The 16,557-nt window shown below is 33.7% G+C and overlaps 2 protein-coding genes and 1 long non-coding RNA gene across 3 annotated transcripts; 1 reads left to right on the forward strand and 2 right to left on the reverse strand.

Moving 5' to 3' along the window:
* Positions 1–4,639: 4,639 nt before the first annotated feature.
* On the forward strand, positions 4,640–6,039 carry LOC140755660 (uncharacterized). Its single transcript, XM_073090968.1, has 3 exons — positions 4,640–4,844; positions 5,189–5,449; positions 5,780–6,039. Exons 1-3 carry the CDS (start codon positions 4,740–4,742, stop codon positions 5,894–5,896), a joined length of 483 nt encoding a protein of 160 aa, XP_072947069.1. The 5' UTR covers positions 4,640–4,739; the 3' UTR covers positions 5,897–6,039.
* A 2,079-nt stretch (positions 6,040–8,118) lies between these two features.
* On the reverse strand, positions 8,119–12,594 carry LOC140755674 (uncharacterized). Its single transcript, XR_012103821.1, has 3 exons — positions 12,178–12,594; positions 11,346–11,514; positions 8,119–11,063 (listed from the first exon to the last, which is right to left on the reverse strand). It is a non-coding gene; the product is annotated as an uncharacterized LOC140755674 (long non-coding RNA).
* Positions 12,595–14,760: 2,166 nt separating this feature from the next.
* LOC140755666 (uncharacterized) lies at positions 14,761–15,559 on the reverse strand. The gene is made up of 2 exons (XM_073090980.1): positions 15,196–15,559; positions 14,761–15,117 (listed from the first exon to the last, which is right to left on the reverse strand). The coding sequence occupies exons 1-2, from the start codon at positions 15,428–15,430 to the stop codon at positions 14,777–14,779; spliced, it is 576 nt and encodes a 191-aa protein (XP_072947081.1). The 5' UTR covers positions 15,431–15,559; the 3' UTR covers positions 14,761–14,776.
* Between the last annotated feature and the right edge of the window lie 998 nt (positions 15,560–16,557).

Genomic DNA, 16,557 nt, shown 5'->3' on the forward strand with positions numbered 1-16,557 from the left:
ATCGCGGGGGAGCATCTCAAAGAGCCTGCATGCAACGCTAACCTCATAGGAAAACTAGCTGCCTACGTATAAACAGATACCTAACCGGTTAACATTATAGACCTTAAATCATGATAAGCGAACAATACACAGCGATTTATAGATATGAACGCCAGTTGTTGTCAAACTTTACGATATTTGATTAAATTGGGATAAATGTACTTAAGTAGGTATAAACATGTTTACTTAATGCGGATTTCCTAACAACCTAAAATAATATCTATTCGGAAATAGAAATTTATTTTTAGATGTTAAATATGCTTATCCTGCATATGTACGTATACACTTATATGTATAAACATGTAATTAAAATTTTAATAAGTTTAGATACGTTAAGTTTTGTATAAACCTATATACCTATGAGTATGAGTTACGAGAAAGGAGCCGCGAATGCATTGCCGGCTTTGAAGGAAAGTTCTTATTACACCTTTTTTAAACAGCCCTATTTTAAAGCCTTTCAGAAATATTTAAAGAGGTTTATTTTACATTTTGCACGTTCGTGGCAAAAATGGTGTGGCCCAATTGGTGTGACTTCATCCTTCGGCGAATGGTGCGATGGAGAAAGGTTGACGTAGGCACCAGGTCAAATAGTTCCACGAAACGGTAGCCTATATTCCTTCAAAGGCTTAAAATAACTTCATAATTGACTAACTACTTAAAAATCAAGCGTAAATCTAATCTCATTTTCAGTTTAATAAGATTCAAATAAATTCGCATTAGTAGCGAATTTACATTGATGAGTTATAAAACTTTTTGTCTTAATAATTTTTTCATAAAAACTTTGAACACCATTGCGTTAAAATACGTTACGAACTTTATGGTTCCATTTACGCTCGACCTGACTTATTTTTATATATAGAACATTAATTGCTGGGATTGGCTTTTTTTCTTTTTTCGTTCAACGAGCACCTGTGTCTAAAAGCGGGTCCAGAGATGATTTCGATGACTGGTTATTTTTTGGACAAATAAAACCAGCCGATGACGGCTATAACTAGGAAAAACCCGCTTTACTACCACCAATTAAGGTTTGTATTTGTCGAACAAAGTGGTACTAAAATGATGTTTTTTTAATGTCTTCTTTTTAGACGGAGGGTGAGAAGATGAGTCCACTGACAAGCCCGAGGCAAGCAGGTAGAAAATCGATTGTTATTCGATGCCGGCCATAATGTAATAATAACTTTAGATTCTCCAGCCGAAAGAATAGAAACGAACGTGTTGACAAAAGGATCGAAATCGAATTAGCTCCGACGTTCCATGTGAAATAGATTTTTTGTGCATTGATTGGCATCATTTGATATCTGTAGCCGATCTGGCTTCGCCGCAGTAACTCCATTATTGCCGAATTCTCATTAGAATCAAATACCTTCGCATATTCTACGTAAATTTACTATTATCCAATATGGACAAACAACATTTCAATATTATAATAAGTGTATATTCTATCTACTTAGGTATATATATATTTCCAGTTCGTTTTTTTTTTATTTTTTTCCACACAAACAACAAGACTACGCGCACTAGAGACACCTACTTTTTTATACACACCGGTATTCTTTATTCAACGAATGTGATTAAGTTGTGAAACATCGAATTATACAGCGGTCTCTTGTAAATCTTAATTATGTGCGTAAATAAATTTTGTCATAGATTCGGGTCCTTATTTAATACGAAAATAGTATTATTAAATGATGAAGTTTATAGTAATTAAGACAAGTTTACCAGTAAAATTATAAAAAAGTCGAAATTTTGCTTATTTCGTTTGAAAAAATGTAACAGCTAAATACCGGCATCGAACAAAAAATACTTATATTCTTTAAAAAATTAAAATAAAGGCTTGGCTAAACGAAGGCAGCAGACGGTATCAAATCAATCAGATGAATATTTATTTAACGTTCAGTTAACTAAGATTCGACTGGGGCTTGCGGTCGGAGTTTTCCTCCGCAGCAGCTCGCGGTACTTCGTGCTCTATGGCAAGCCGTGTAAGGGCGGGTATGGTTTGTGGGTAATGTCTATAATGGTTCAACCATACAACGTGCAATTGACAGTATCGAGGCGGCTCGCAGTGCCGGTATGAGGAGCAATGGGCTCGTCTTATGGGCGAGCGACGCGCGATCCGGCACGCCAACGGACATTTTAACACGCTTTTATTAGCTTGGCTTTTAATATGTTCTATTAAATTCATATTATATTGTACTTATTATTTTCTTTCATACGGCTTCATGTTAACTCTCACTTTCTTAATAGTGTATATGTACCTACTAATCAATATCTTTGCAGCTTTAGCTTTAGTACGACTAAACTTATCCTGATTTTGTATTCATAGTGTACCTATGTATTGATTATGGAATATTTTAATAACTTAAGGTTTTCTTTGCTATTAAGTAACCATTTTCGTTATATTTGACAAGACTGTTATTACTAACAGACTGACTCAAACATTAAGTGGAAGTGGGAAGCCAAAACCCAATATTTTTTTCTGTTTGTTCTTACCTATACCGACTACCTATACTTGTCATGAATAAACCATTAAAAATGCTCAAAATCCTAATTTAACATTATATACCATTAAGGGCCGATTTCACCAACGTCGCATAAATCTTATTCACAGAATAAGTCGTTAGTTACTCGCGAGTAAGCCTATTTTACGTTTCACCAACATTTATCCTAGTGACAAAATCTCTATACTGAAGTAAAGTCGTATACCGCCGATTTCGGCCGAATAAGCGGCTATTCTTAGATTAGTAGTGTCATTTTTCTGTCACTGTATTGTATGTTTTACAACTTCTACTTATTACTTATATCATTGATTAAAACCTTAATAATGGCACGTCGTCTAAAGACAGAAAATCGGTTTTGTTTAATAGTACTTTATATAATTATATAAAACAATAATAAAGATTTGTTTACGCCAAATTAAAATAAATCGAAATACGACAAAACTAAACCAAAAAACTCGGGATCACTGTCAACTAAACCGTCAAGATAACGTATTATCCCAACAAATGTAAGAATATGCAGCGCTATTGTGCAAGTATACGTCAAACTGACTATTTTACTTGGATGCATTACGTATTTGTTCAATTCATTCGTTCAACGTCACAGAGTAACTATGTGAGAATAAGATATCCTTAGACTAACGTGGTGAAACGAAATTGAAGTTAACCATGGAATAAATTGACAGAGTAACGTTATACCGGGATAGCTACACTAGTATAAATTAAGTGTGAGGTGAAATCGGCTCTAAATATAGTAAATAAATTAATACATAGATTGATGAAAAACTTATAAATGAGACAAGTATTTTTGTGTTTCTATGCTCCGCGCCCTCTATTATAATAATTTCAGACATAAGTATATTATCACTAAAAACAGCTAAGTCTAGCAATAATAGCGTCAACGCCGGATCCTAAGGTGGTTTTGATTTTTCCTGAACATACGTAAATGTAATCTCTTATTGCCACATCTAACTCACTTTATATAGTTCTAAAGTTAGCAACATGCAGGTAATAATAAAATAATGCATCTGGTGAGGCGGATCGCGCGTCGATCAGACGGAAGAAAGTGCGGCGGGCGGGATGATAGCCGCGGAGGCTGCGACCGGCCGGACCGGTTATGCTAAACCCCATTGTGGTTAGTTTTTGTACCGCCACCCCCCGCCGCCCGCCGCACCACTCGCCGCCCGCCAACCGTCGCTTCACTTCGATTCGCCAAAAAAATTATTCGACTCTCAAATCGAAATTCGAAGAACCCGTTCGCATAGGACGCTCGCGCTATTAGTAGTATGTAGTAGGTGTTAGGTAACTCCTTAAATTTACGAGTACTTAAAAATATCTATTTTAAACCGAATATCGAAAACCCTAAAAAAGCTGTTATAGTCATCGCGTAACTGCTAGTCCGCTCTGAAGTTGTTGCGAGCAGGTGTACTCATACAATTTGCTATGGTGACGCGATGCATTTCTATATTCAGAGCGGACTAGCAGTCTTACGTGGACTATACTCATGATTACTTAAAGTTTATTTTTCTTTACAAATACTATAATTTCGGTTATATTTTTATATATAAGCTTGTATGTTAGCAAGTTGGTGTACCGTGTATTATATAGCTAACACGTCAATTTTTTTTATATAAGGAGGTATATTTAAATATTTAATTATCTATTTCAATTAAATCGCCGAAAATAATAGAGCATGGCATATATTGCTGGTCCATGTCAATCCATCTATATTATTTTGTTTCTCAGTGCTTCTATATTTCAAAGATAAAACTCAAGAATCTTTCTTGAACAATCGTCTTACTATCAAAGAAAAAAATAAACGCCAGGCGGTAGGCAGTCAACTTCAGCTGTACTCTTTGGTCAACTTCATAATAAAATCCATACTACTAACGCCATCTACAATCTGATGGCGGAACTATATTTTTATATTTTACCTCTTATTAATAATATTTTATATTGATGAACTGATAACAACAATTGGTCCATTGTATTTTTGTTACTTAGACTGTTTCTATTCTTAACTATATTTTTTATCTGTTTTAGTTTAGCAATACAAAACAATACTAAAGTAATATCTATGCTTACTACCATAAACTATAGAAACGAATGGAACGAAATGAAATGATGTCAGCCTCGGTGGCTGTCAAAAATGTCTTTTTGACGGGATTAGCCGATAAATTATCCCAAAAATACATTTTTTAAAACATGGGAGGCTCTCAAAGCACTCGAAAGTTAAGCGTCGACAACGACAATGCCATATCGGTGTCTCAAGAAGCGTTAGACCGGATACAAGCTCAGCTGAATGCAAAAGTAAATATTACTCCATTACATTACATAATTTACATCAATGTCAAGTACAATAAAACAAAAAATAAATATTTTTCATGTTTTAAATATATATATCATTTTTATATCACCCCCTGCATTTTCTATTTTTATCCTATTTGTTATAATCTTAAACTTTTATAGGTTATAATGGCCTACATACTGGACTCTAATTAAAATATTTATAATATAATAACAATAGTCTATTCCTTAAATAATAAGAGAAATCGTTAGAGTTTTGCATACCTTGTTTTCATAAATTACATATAACAGTTATAAATAAAACAAATGCTATGTTTACTGTATAATCTTTAATAATATATTTCCAGCAAGCAGAACAGCCACCACCACAGCCACAGTATACACCTCCATCTTACTTCGAATCCCAGAAACGACAACAGGAGAATGCATCTGAAGAGGCCTACTGGGCCCGTCGCATTGAAAACTTAAAGCGGGCACATGAAAAAATAAATAGTGGTATGCATTTAGAGTATCAGAAGACACTAAAGGAGGCCAACGAATTATTTGACCTAGCAAAGGCTGATAAAATAGCCGGCAAGCTGCCACCGTGCCAAGAGGAGAAAACAAAGGTATTTATGATTTTAAAGCAACAATAATAACACTTTTAACACTCATAGTCATTTTCTGTCGTGCCACAACACACTTTGATAAAAATATATAAATCATCTAAATTCATCATTTAAATATCAGCCTGTTAAGATGTCTACAAATGTCATCACAAAACTACTGCGTGAACACAATGAAATAAAATATGGAGAGCTTAAAGTTTTTTGTTTAAAATTATCAATATTTGAATCTAGTTCTTTGTGCACTAGTTTATAACATACCCTTTAATAAATTGCTTGTTTCAGTGACTAACTGCAAAAATGTTGACTTATGTGTGTTTTTGTGCATTGCAGGTGCTTGAGTGTTACAGTACAAATCCCGATAAGTCCCTCCTCTGTTCAGTGTTAGTGAATGAATTCAATGACTGTGTGTGCAAGAGTAGAGTTGCTGCAGTATCGGCCACATCCTGAGCTAAACTGGAGCTATGTAAATAACTATAATAGTAAAATTCCTAAATCACGCAATATTATCACTTGTAATTGAACGGTTTGGTGTGTGGCTATACGAAGTAGGTTAATATTATTACTGCTGTATGAATAAACTGTTAATCTAATTTCATGTGTTTTTATCTTATCTTTCCCTAAAAAATAAAATAAAAAGTTTGGAAAATCCAAAAGTGCACGACTCATAATGCTCATTTAATTATGAAATATAAAAAAAAAAAAAAAAACTTAAGTCGTTCAAAATTAATTGCCGAAAAAACAGCTGTAGTAGGAAGAAGGTACTGCACAAGCGCCCCTGGTGGAATAAATGTACATAATATCTATAGATATACAGTCTTGTAGTTTTCGTTTTTTATTAATTGCAATTAAACGACACTGAATTAATTAATCATTCGCATTCAGTGACCTACAATCGTCGATTAGAATTTAAAAAAAAAAATTAACTCAAATGATGGATTTTTTCACAAGTTAGTGTTTTCAGGTTTCACACATGACGGACAGGAAAATTTTTTGACCTATTTTGGTGTTTTTTTCCAATTCTATTGCAGTTAATCAATTTTTAAAAAGTATGGAATTAATCTCCATTAAATTATCTCGACAATGGTATGCAAAATATCTTGATTCCGTGAACTATCAAGGCTATAATAATAAAAATAGCCGCCAAAATGAAGCGAAAAAATTTTTTCGATCGTAAAGCACTCTCTGATGCTTCGCATCATGAGTCGTGCAATACAATAATTTAAAACAGTTAAATCACATGAAAGCAGTTATCACTAGTTTGTAATAGTTCTTCTTAGTTCAATCAATATTTTTAGCATATTTTGAAAAAAATGAAGTTAATTTTTTACTACACCTAACTAAATCAAAGTTGCGAAGTTGCACTTACTTTGCGTCTTTTATAGATTGTACTTTATCTATTTTTTCAATAGCAAGTTAGCAAGTCAATAAACAAATAATGTATCATAGCAACAATGTCACAAGATGTTACAACTGGCATTACATAACATTGCACACATTATCTGGCCCATTTACAAAATTTCGTCCCCCAAAACGACATGGCATGTCGCGACAAACCTACAGAAGAGAAGAAAAGAAAAGTTCCCCTGTACCCTGGATTTCCTGAGCTAGCAAGATCAGATGTCAGCATATATCCCACATACTCTAAACTAACTTTAGCATAGTAAGTATTATTGAGTATATTGTATTTAAAACTGGATAATATAGGAACTTAGATTAATAAAAATGTAGTGCAAAGATACATCTGCATAGGGGGGATTACGGTTCTTACGGCGCCAAGATTTGAATGCGGATCCGTATAGATTTCGATGAGACAAGACCACAGAACACCTATACTCCTAACCAGGGGGGGCACACTTCCATACAAAATGACTTTTTGGTGCAGATACTAGCGCCACGTAACAACTCGCCCCGGAAGCTTCAAATTAAAATGGCGACGGAGTGTCAAAATGATGTGTCTGTTGTCAAATGTCTGCAACTTCGTTAATCGTTTCTAATTTGAAAAGTTGTTTTTGCACTTCAGAGAGACACCGTTGCGACAACTGCACATATTTGATACCTCCCACGTAAGTTGTATCTTTAACATCAACTGTAAAGGACCGTGATTCAAAGATTCATCTTTCTGAAATTTTGTTAAGTATGTAAATGTAGTTTTGTTCTTGTATCAAAATTGAGAAAGAAAAAATATAATGTAAATGTGAATCTTTGGAACACAGTCATTTATAGTTCGTGTTTTGAAGATACAACTTATAATTTACCTAATACACTTAACTTATTATTTTAATACATATAATGAATAATTAATATATAATAGGTATCTATAGGTATGTATGTAAAACCCATGAGTAGTTTTGGGGCAGGCCACTAGGGGCGCTTTAGGGGGGACAAAAAATACGTAGAGTTGCCTCTCTATAACATGTATAATAATACTCTATGCTCCTAACGGAGAAGAACTTATGAGAAAATTTATGAGCGGGAAATTTGAATAATTATGAGCGGGAAATTTGAAAATACATTTCAAATTACTTTTTGAATTATTACGTAATGTAGGCACTTTTACCCGTAAAATATAAGCATAACAAAACTGTTTTACAATGCTTATATTTTACGGATAAAAGTGCCTACATTACGTTTAAAATATGGGAAGAAAGTAAAATAAAACATTTTTAAAATATGCTCCAAAATTATATTGAAATTAAAGTACTGTTTTAAGAAATACAGTTCACGTGTTTGCCTGTCTTTACAGTAAATGTAGACTTACGGGTGTAAAATTTATAACTCAAAACTTAAATTGGGATTTATTGCTAAAACCTTTGAATAATGCAAATCATTTTAATTGCATTTGACATGATCTTATCATACAAATATAAAGGCTCTAGTATGTTAAGCGTATGAAATATGCACTCGCGTTTGATGAAGGGTTTTTATTATTCTTCATCAAATAGATATACTAATGAAACTTGTCTCTATCCTATAAGGGATCTATCTAGTAAGGGATTAATGAGAATGACAAGCCTTATCGATTTATTTCTCTCTGTACATATTTAAGATAACTTTTTAAAATTTAAATAATATCTAGCTATCTAGTCCAGTTAGTAGGGGAAAAAACTTTTGCCATACAAAAGACGGTGGAGTAACAACTCTTTTAAGGTGATAGAACTGCTTGTGGTTCGATTACGACACTTAGCGCCACACCTTTTTTTGTCTAGTAACAGCAGTGTTGAGCTCTGTTGTATTCTGATTTGAAGAGTGTGGTGAAGGAGCGCTGTTGTGTTCTGGTTTGAAGAGTGTGGTAAGGTATGCATACTTTTCCAAGGCCTTCCAACTTAGTCCTGGGCAGCAGTGCATCTGTGGCCAACCTCTGCTAGGAATCTAATCTTATACAGGGTTGATAACTGACATCCATGAGCGACAGTAGCCACTTACTATTAGGTATATTATAAACAAAATTATATAATATGTTGTTTAGGTATGTATTCTGATGTAAAATTCAAATTCGTGAACTTGAGGAGTGACCGTTCCGACCGCCACATCTGTATTATACCCCAATGGTTGATGCTACGACTAAATCATTCAATTAATACTTGAAGAGAAAATTATACATTTCTTATTGTTTGGACATTATTTTTGCAAGTCTCACGTGTATCGAATGATAGCAGTGTAAACATGAAAATTTGATCACAGATTACAATTTATTGGAACAAATATCACTATATTATTTTAACGCTCTTTTACACCAAAATAAGATTACATGGCAGAATATTCCAAATTAATTACTAGGTGGTGGTAATTTAGAATACATTTCGCCATATAATCCTATTTTGATGTAAGAAAGTGGTATGTAATGTTATTTATTCCAACAAAAATTGTAATTTGTGAACAAATTTTAATCTTTATGCTGCTATAACTCAATACATGTGAGACGTCCAAAAAATTGTTGAAACAATAAATGTGTATTTGTTTTTTCACTTACAGTTTGTTTTGAACCTCTTTGTAGTAGGATCAACTGTTGAAGTATTATATTGAAGAATACAGAATTTAGCACCTTTCATCCAAGGCGGCGGTCCGAGCGGGCACTACTCAGGTCACAAATTTGAATTTTTCATCAAAGTACAAACCTTAACAACATATGTAAAAATTGTCACTAATCCACCTTTTGTATGGCAAAAATCCCCACTGACTGGAGTAATCCATAAACTCAATATCATTTGTTTTGAGAATATTTGCAATAATGGAAATCGTAAGAAACGAGAAGTATATTTTTAGGCGCAATTTCCTACGTTCACCCCAAACTGACACCTACAAAAAATATACAAGTTATTATTAGCTATTTATTTCATATCAGAATTACCAAATGGTCAAATTAGTGGAACATACCTTAAATAAATTGACACCAATTATATGTGTGTGTATGGGAATATTTTTTTTTACAAAAAATAATAAATAAGGTACAAGACAACCTTTAATTTTCCAAATCTGTAATCATAAACATATGCATAACAACGTTTCATAACTTAGTGACAAAATATTGCAATTGTACGCATTGACTATATAATTTGACGGTATTCGACTCCACGAATTCGGAACACGTGATTTAAATTCGATACCTTGTTTTCTTATTATGAGCTTCAATGAGCATGTACTGTACTCTTAATGATATGTAATTCATCAAAAAGTTGACGGATGGAGTACATCCAGCTCCATCGCAAATCGAAAAGGTCCAGGGACCTTTTCGATTTGCAGAAGAGGGCAAACGCCGTCAGCACGACAAAGGGCGTTTGCCCTCGTTGAACCCCTTTTCGGTAAACTTTTCAATAAATTACAGCCATTCCTCGAGGATACAGACATCACATTATACTATAAGATAACTAAGTACAGAGTCTAAATCACATGTTCCAAATCAAGTGCAGTCGAATGCCGTCAAATCACATAGCCAACATGCGTATCCGATGAGTTATGAAACGAAAAATAATTCATATGCACTTAATATCAATGATTGGTTTTAATTATTTAAGGTGTGTTCCACCAATTAAACCATTTTATAATTCTGATTTGTAAAAATAGCATACTAATGTATAAAAAAATAAATATTTTTGGTAGGTGTCACTTCATGGATCAGTGTGAAAAATCACCCCCAAAAATATACTTATTGTATCTTACGATTTTCCATATCACATATAATCTGAAAAAAAAAATATGGAGCTTATGGATAGACATACATATACTGTTACATAATTTACAAATATAAACAGTTTAAATTTCATAAAGATATCTTAAATAAGTACTGAAAAAAAATCGTTAAGGGTTGTCGCCCTGATAACTCCCTTACTATAAGGGCAAGGGACAAGATTAATTGGTATAACTATTTTAGATAAAGAACAATAAAAACAAGGCAAGAACCCTTCATCTGGTGCGAGTGCACTTTTCACAAGTATAATCTAGTAGATCCATTTCTTTTATTTGATCTTTAAAATATTAATTTAACAGAAACAGTTGTGTGGGTTATTGTAGCAGATGTTGAGGGATAGTTAGTGAGATCTCTGAAGGCAACTCTTTGTACAGGATTAACCACTTCAGCTGCGGCAATAGTTGGTTCACAGTCAGTTGTAGGACTAGCCTGAAAACAAAAAATAAAAAATATGTATTCCTTGGTATAGCTTATACACAATTACAAGTGAAGAGCTTCCAAAGAACCTTTTTGTCAGCTTTAAGTTTAATTTATTTTTAAAAATTACCTGAATTTTTGAGATCATCCAACCTGACTAGTTTCCAGTACAAAATATAAAAAGGTAAGGTATAAAACTACATAAAGATACTCACAATACCATTTAGGACAAAAGACATGAATATGGAGGTGATTGGTTTTATATATTTATATCAAATTAGAGCAACAACTTACATGATACATTGAAATAGCATCTCTATTCGATTGCTGTTTAGACTTGTCTACAAAATCTGCATCTTGAAAATGCTTCTGACATAGCATTCTGTGCTCAGAATGAAGTTTATGTAGCAATGTAAGCGTAGGTGCCCTTTCCAGGAAAATAAACTTTGCCCAATGTTCACAGCTGTGAATGAAACATAAGTTACCAAATTATTATTTGTATACAACTGTTCAGAAAAGCAAATTAAGAGGACAATGTTTTTAGGGTTAAAGTATATAAATATTAAAGTATGTAAGCAAGTTTCCTTAGCTCATCACAAGTGACAGATGCAAAATCAACCCTCGAGATATAAAAGGATTAAGTTACATGCATGTTCGGAAAGACTAAAATAGGCTCTCCAATAATCTGTATGAATAATGGTGTCTTTCAAACATATATTTATATGTGTAATGCCAATAAACCAGGACTATTTTATTTGGTGCTCCAAGGTTCACATAACTCTATTTATAGCATAGGATGTAACTGAGAGTCATATTAGCGTCTTACTAGCTTACTACTTAAATTTGACGATTGCTAATATTCACAATAAACGGATTAAAAATCGGCTAAAGTGATGAAGTTGTCTAATGTGTATATTATTATGTAAAGATATAATATTTATGTGAACATTGCGCACACGGTTTTTGATAGTGGAATATTTTTGTATTACACGGTTTTACAGTAATTTATGTTTTTAGCGTAGGAGTTATTTAGGAAAATGATTTACTTATATACAAAATTAGCACGAAGAATCACAGAATTAAAGGTTTGATAAAATGGCTTCTAGCGATCATGTTAGGCACTTACCGGCTAAGTTCCTCAAAGTTACACCAGGCTTCAGAAATCGGAACAATTTAACATTATCTAAAGCTGGCGAACACCCAAACTTAAAACATTTCCTCTCATGGTCTCTCTATCTGCCATTGCAAATAAAATAACTACTTAACTAATAGAGTCCTGTCTCGAAAATAATAACCACTGATTACGAGCGGAGTTACAAACTCAACACACGAAATCGATTCACTGGATTATGACTGCACTTTTAAAACACATAAACGGAGGAACACAAGCTCGACTCAACGTTGTAGCGAATTAAAAATGCAAGGAATTATGTCACACAGGGTATTACGCCGGAGGACATAAGACGCCATATTGTTTATTTTGTTTTTTTTTTTAATCTCCTGAGATGTTACTATACACAAAAATATTAAGAATATAAAGTATATTTAAAATGGCAACAAAATTGAGCTCCCGTAGGTATAACCATTGCACTTACCTAGTTGACCCCCCCTGGGACAAGACGAAAAGTAAGAATAATTTTTTTTGATATCTCGCTTAGTTTTCGAGATATCGATACTCAAAAATTATTCGAAAATTTCGATTTTTTGCGTTTTAAAAGTGAAATTGCCGAGGAACGGCGCGGCGGAAACGGGTGCGACTGGTATCTCCGGATAGGGGAGGACGTGCAGAATACGGTAGAAGAAAAATGAAGAGAATTCGTTAAGAAACGGCGGAGGAAAATGAGAAAAACCAAAAATTGATTTTTGAAAAACGGAGAAAATTATATTTTTAAAAATTTAGAAAACGGAAGTAGTACGTGCGAAAAGGTATCGTTGAGACGAGTACGATGGTATAAAATAATTAGAAATCGGGCAAGGGACAACGAAGTTAGAGGTGATTGAAATTTGAGTTGTTATTGGGTAGGTTAGGTTAGGTTAGGTTTAGGTTAGGTTAGTAGTTAGTTTTTTTTATTATTATTATTATTATTATCATAATAATAGTAATAATCATAATAAAGGATAAAATATATCTTCAAAAAATTTTTTCAATAAAATTCCAACAAATAAATATAATTTTCTCCGTTTTTCTAACCTAACCTAACCTAAACCTAACCTAACCTAACCTAACCAATACCAACTCAAATTTCAATCACCTCTAACTTCGTTGTCCCTTGCCCGATTTCTAATTATTTTATACCATCGTACTCGTCTCAACGATACCTTTTAGCACATACTACTTCCGTTTCTCTCCGTTTTCTAAATTTTTAAATATAATTTTCTCCGTTTTTCAAAAATCAATTTTTGTTTTTTCTCATTTTCCTCCGCCGTTTCTTAACGAATTCTCTTCATTTTTCTTCTACCGTATTCTGCACGTCCTCCCCTATCCGGAGATACCAGTCGCATCCGTTTCCGCCGCGCCGTTCCTCGGCAATTTCACTTTTAAAACGCAAAAAATCGAAATTTTCGAATAATTTTTGAGTATCGATATCTCGAAAACTAAGCGAGATATCAAAAAAATTTATTCTTACTTTTCGTCTTGTCTCATCGAAATCTATACGAATCCGCATTCAAATCTTGGCGCCGTAAGAACCGTAATCCCCCCCAAAAATCTATCGAAATACATCATTAAAAGAATATTTTTTTTTTTATTTTTCGATTTTTAAATATCGATATCTCGAAAACTAAGCGAGATATAAAAAAAAATTATTCTTACTTTTCGTCTTGTCTCGTCGAGATCTATAAGGATCCGCATTCAAATCTTGGCGCCGTAAGAATCGTAATCGTGCCTCTGCATATAATAGCTAGATGATCTCATGATTCTCAGTAGCAATGTATGAAGCCGAACTATGAAGTGATTTGTTATATAATAATTATTCAGTGCAAGTAGGAACAAAACAAAGCATACAATGAATATATTGATACTGAACAAAGTTACCAGAATGTTTACCTAGTCATATCAAACTTTAATATAACAAACATACTTATGCATGAAACTATATAGCTTGCATGGGTTATCCCAATGATTTTAATTCGTGAATATTTATTTCTACAGTAGAGTAGTCTGTCGCCACCGCTACCACTGGGCCAAGGTCGCGCAGCGGAAGCAGTTTATGAAAGAGCTACACAGCTTTGAAAAGCTGCAGCCCAATGCTCTGGATGGTGTGAGAGTCCACCGGGAATTCTCCCAAGGGATCCTGTCACACAAAATACCGCCTCGACGTTACATACAAAAGCTGACACCAGACCCTTTAACCTCCCATCAGAGAATGAGAGTTGAGGAAATTATAAGTGGAAGAGTTAACTTTAGTCAGAAATAAAGAATGCAAAATTTGGGTATTTTTATCTCGATTCTCTATTCCTGTATAAAACATTATCATCATACATTATTAGACAGTTCAAAATTCCATCTACAACACTAGAATACTATAGATGATCTTGATTATTCAATTCTAACTTCCTGTATTGTGTTAAACTGGTTTGTCTTGGTGTTAGGTTGGTTTATTAAGTTGTTTTTACTTATACCTTGCCTAAGTGGTCTTGTGTAACTTATGTAACTTGTGCGGTATCTTATAGAATTGATAAACAAACATGAAGAAATAACACAATAGAATTTTTAGTAACAACATTTATTCTACACTCTCATTAGCTTTTTTCTTCTTCATCTTCTTGCTTTTCTCAACATTGCTTTGCAAGTAGTGCGCCTCCCTCTTAGCCTGTGAGATTTCAGCCCGCAGACGCTGCTTGAGAGCTGCTCGCTCGTACGCAAGTCTCTCACTCAAGTGTATCCACTTAAACCTAGGTATATACTTGATGTTCCATATCATATCGTAATAACGTGACTTCTTTCTGGTACCAATTTTAGTGTTGTTCAGGTTAGCTGCGACTTGTTTAGCTACTTTCTTTTTTTGAAATTCCACCCAACCCTCCGTAAATTGATTGGGCACTCGTTTCCTCTTTTCTCCTGGTTCTGAAAGTCAATAAAGGAATAACAATACAAATTTATAATTGTAAATATTTGAACCAAAATATAACCTTAAATACTTACTTGCGCTAGATTGCAGATATATTCTACCAATGTCGCCAAATTCACTAAAAATTTCTCTTATTTTAGCCACATTCATGTATGGAGGGATAGTGGACAGGTAGATTATACCACGTTTTCTCGTTTTCTTTTTAGTGGTATTCTCTGATAGTGAAATTTCTTCATCGGAGTCATCTTCATGTTTTGTAACGAAATCCGTACCATTCTCCGGTACTCTTTCTGTATCCGTAGTAGGCATATTTTACTTATATTCTACAACAATACACTACACAAAATTACTCATAAATAGACTACACTCCGTAGGATTCAAATATTTGACATTCGGATTTTCGGAATTGATTTCAAAGTCTCACATGTTATTGTTATGTCAAATGTCAATGCAGGGTTGCCAACAGTAGATTTTTTCCTCGTACAAAACAGATTTCTCGTATTTTGAACATCGTACACTCCCGATAAGATGGTAAAGTCCGCGCCAAACTTCTAGTATCTAGATTACTATACTCTTTAGCCCACAAAACATCGTACTCTTTACAGAGCTTTAGTCAGGACCTAACAATAACTGAAATACATATTGGTCTTCGAAAAATGTCTACACTTTTAAGACTGGGGCCTCATACAACTTTCCACCCCGGGGTATATATGAAAGAGTATAGTAACCTATATAGGAATATTTGTACGCTTTATCAAAGAACACCTATACTCCTAATGGAGACTTTGATACTCAATGTGTGCCCCCGGGTGGCATGTTCGTATTAAATACACGACGCCAAAGGAGATGTTTCAAAATGTATGGGCTCCCGGCCACCTTTTGTACACTATACTAAAAACTGAGAAAACATGCAAAAAACAATTCGTAGGGGTTCATTTTCTTCAAATCACGTTCGTTTAATTGTTTAAAAACAATAATTTACACTTAAACTTGCAACACAACAGTCGAAAAACATCATGGCGGTAGTGATTACTAGCGGTGGTCGTTGAATCAACGAACTAGTTAAATCAACCGTTGATTCACTTTCAACGAATCAACGTTAACCCAATAGAAATTAACTAGTTAAATACGTCAACGACGTTGAACGGAACGTTTCGTTATTTTCAACGTAAATTGTATTTTGTAACGGTGGTCGTTAAATCAACGAACAAGTTAAATCAACCGTTCAACGAATCAACGTTACGTCAACGACGTTAAGCGGAACGTTTCGTTATTTTCAACGTAAAATTGTATTTTGTTTAGAATTAAACTTACGTTAATTTTTTTTTATAATATACGAGTAGCAGACGAGCTTGATTGTCGGTATAATAGCATAATTTAAACTCCAATTATGTAGAACATATCGAATTATTTCCTAATAAATAATTATAATTATC

Source organism: Epargyreus clarus, unplaced genomic scaffold, assembly GCF_041222505.1.
Source record: "Epargyreus clarus isolate Ecla_fem2 unplaced genomic scaffold, WU_Ecla_fem_2.2 ptg000003l, whole genome shotgun sequence".
Classification (NCBI taxonomy): Eukaryota; Metazoa; Arthropoda; class Insecta; order Lepidoptera; family Hesperiidae; genus Epargyreus; species Epargyreus clarus.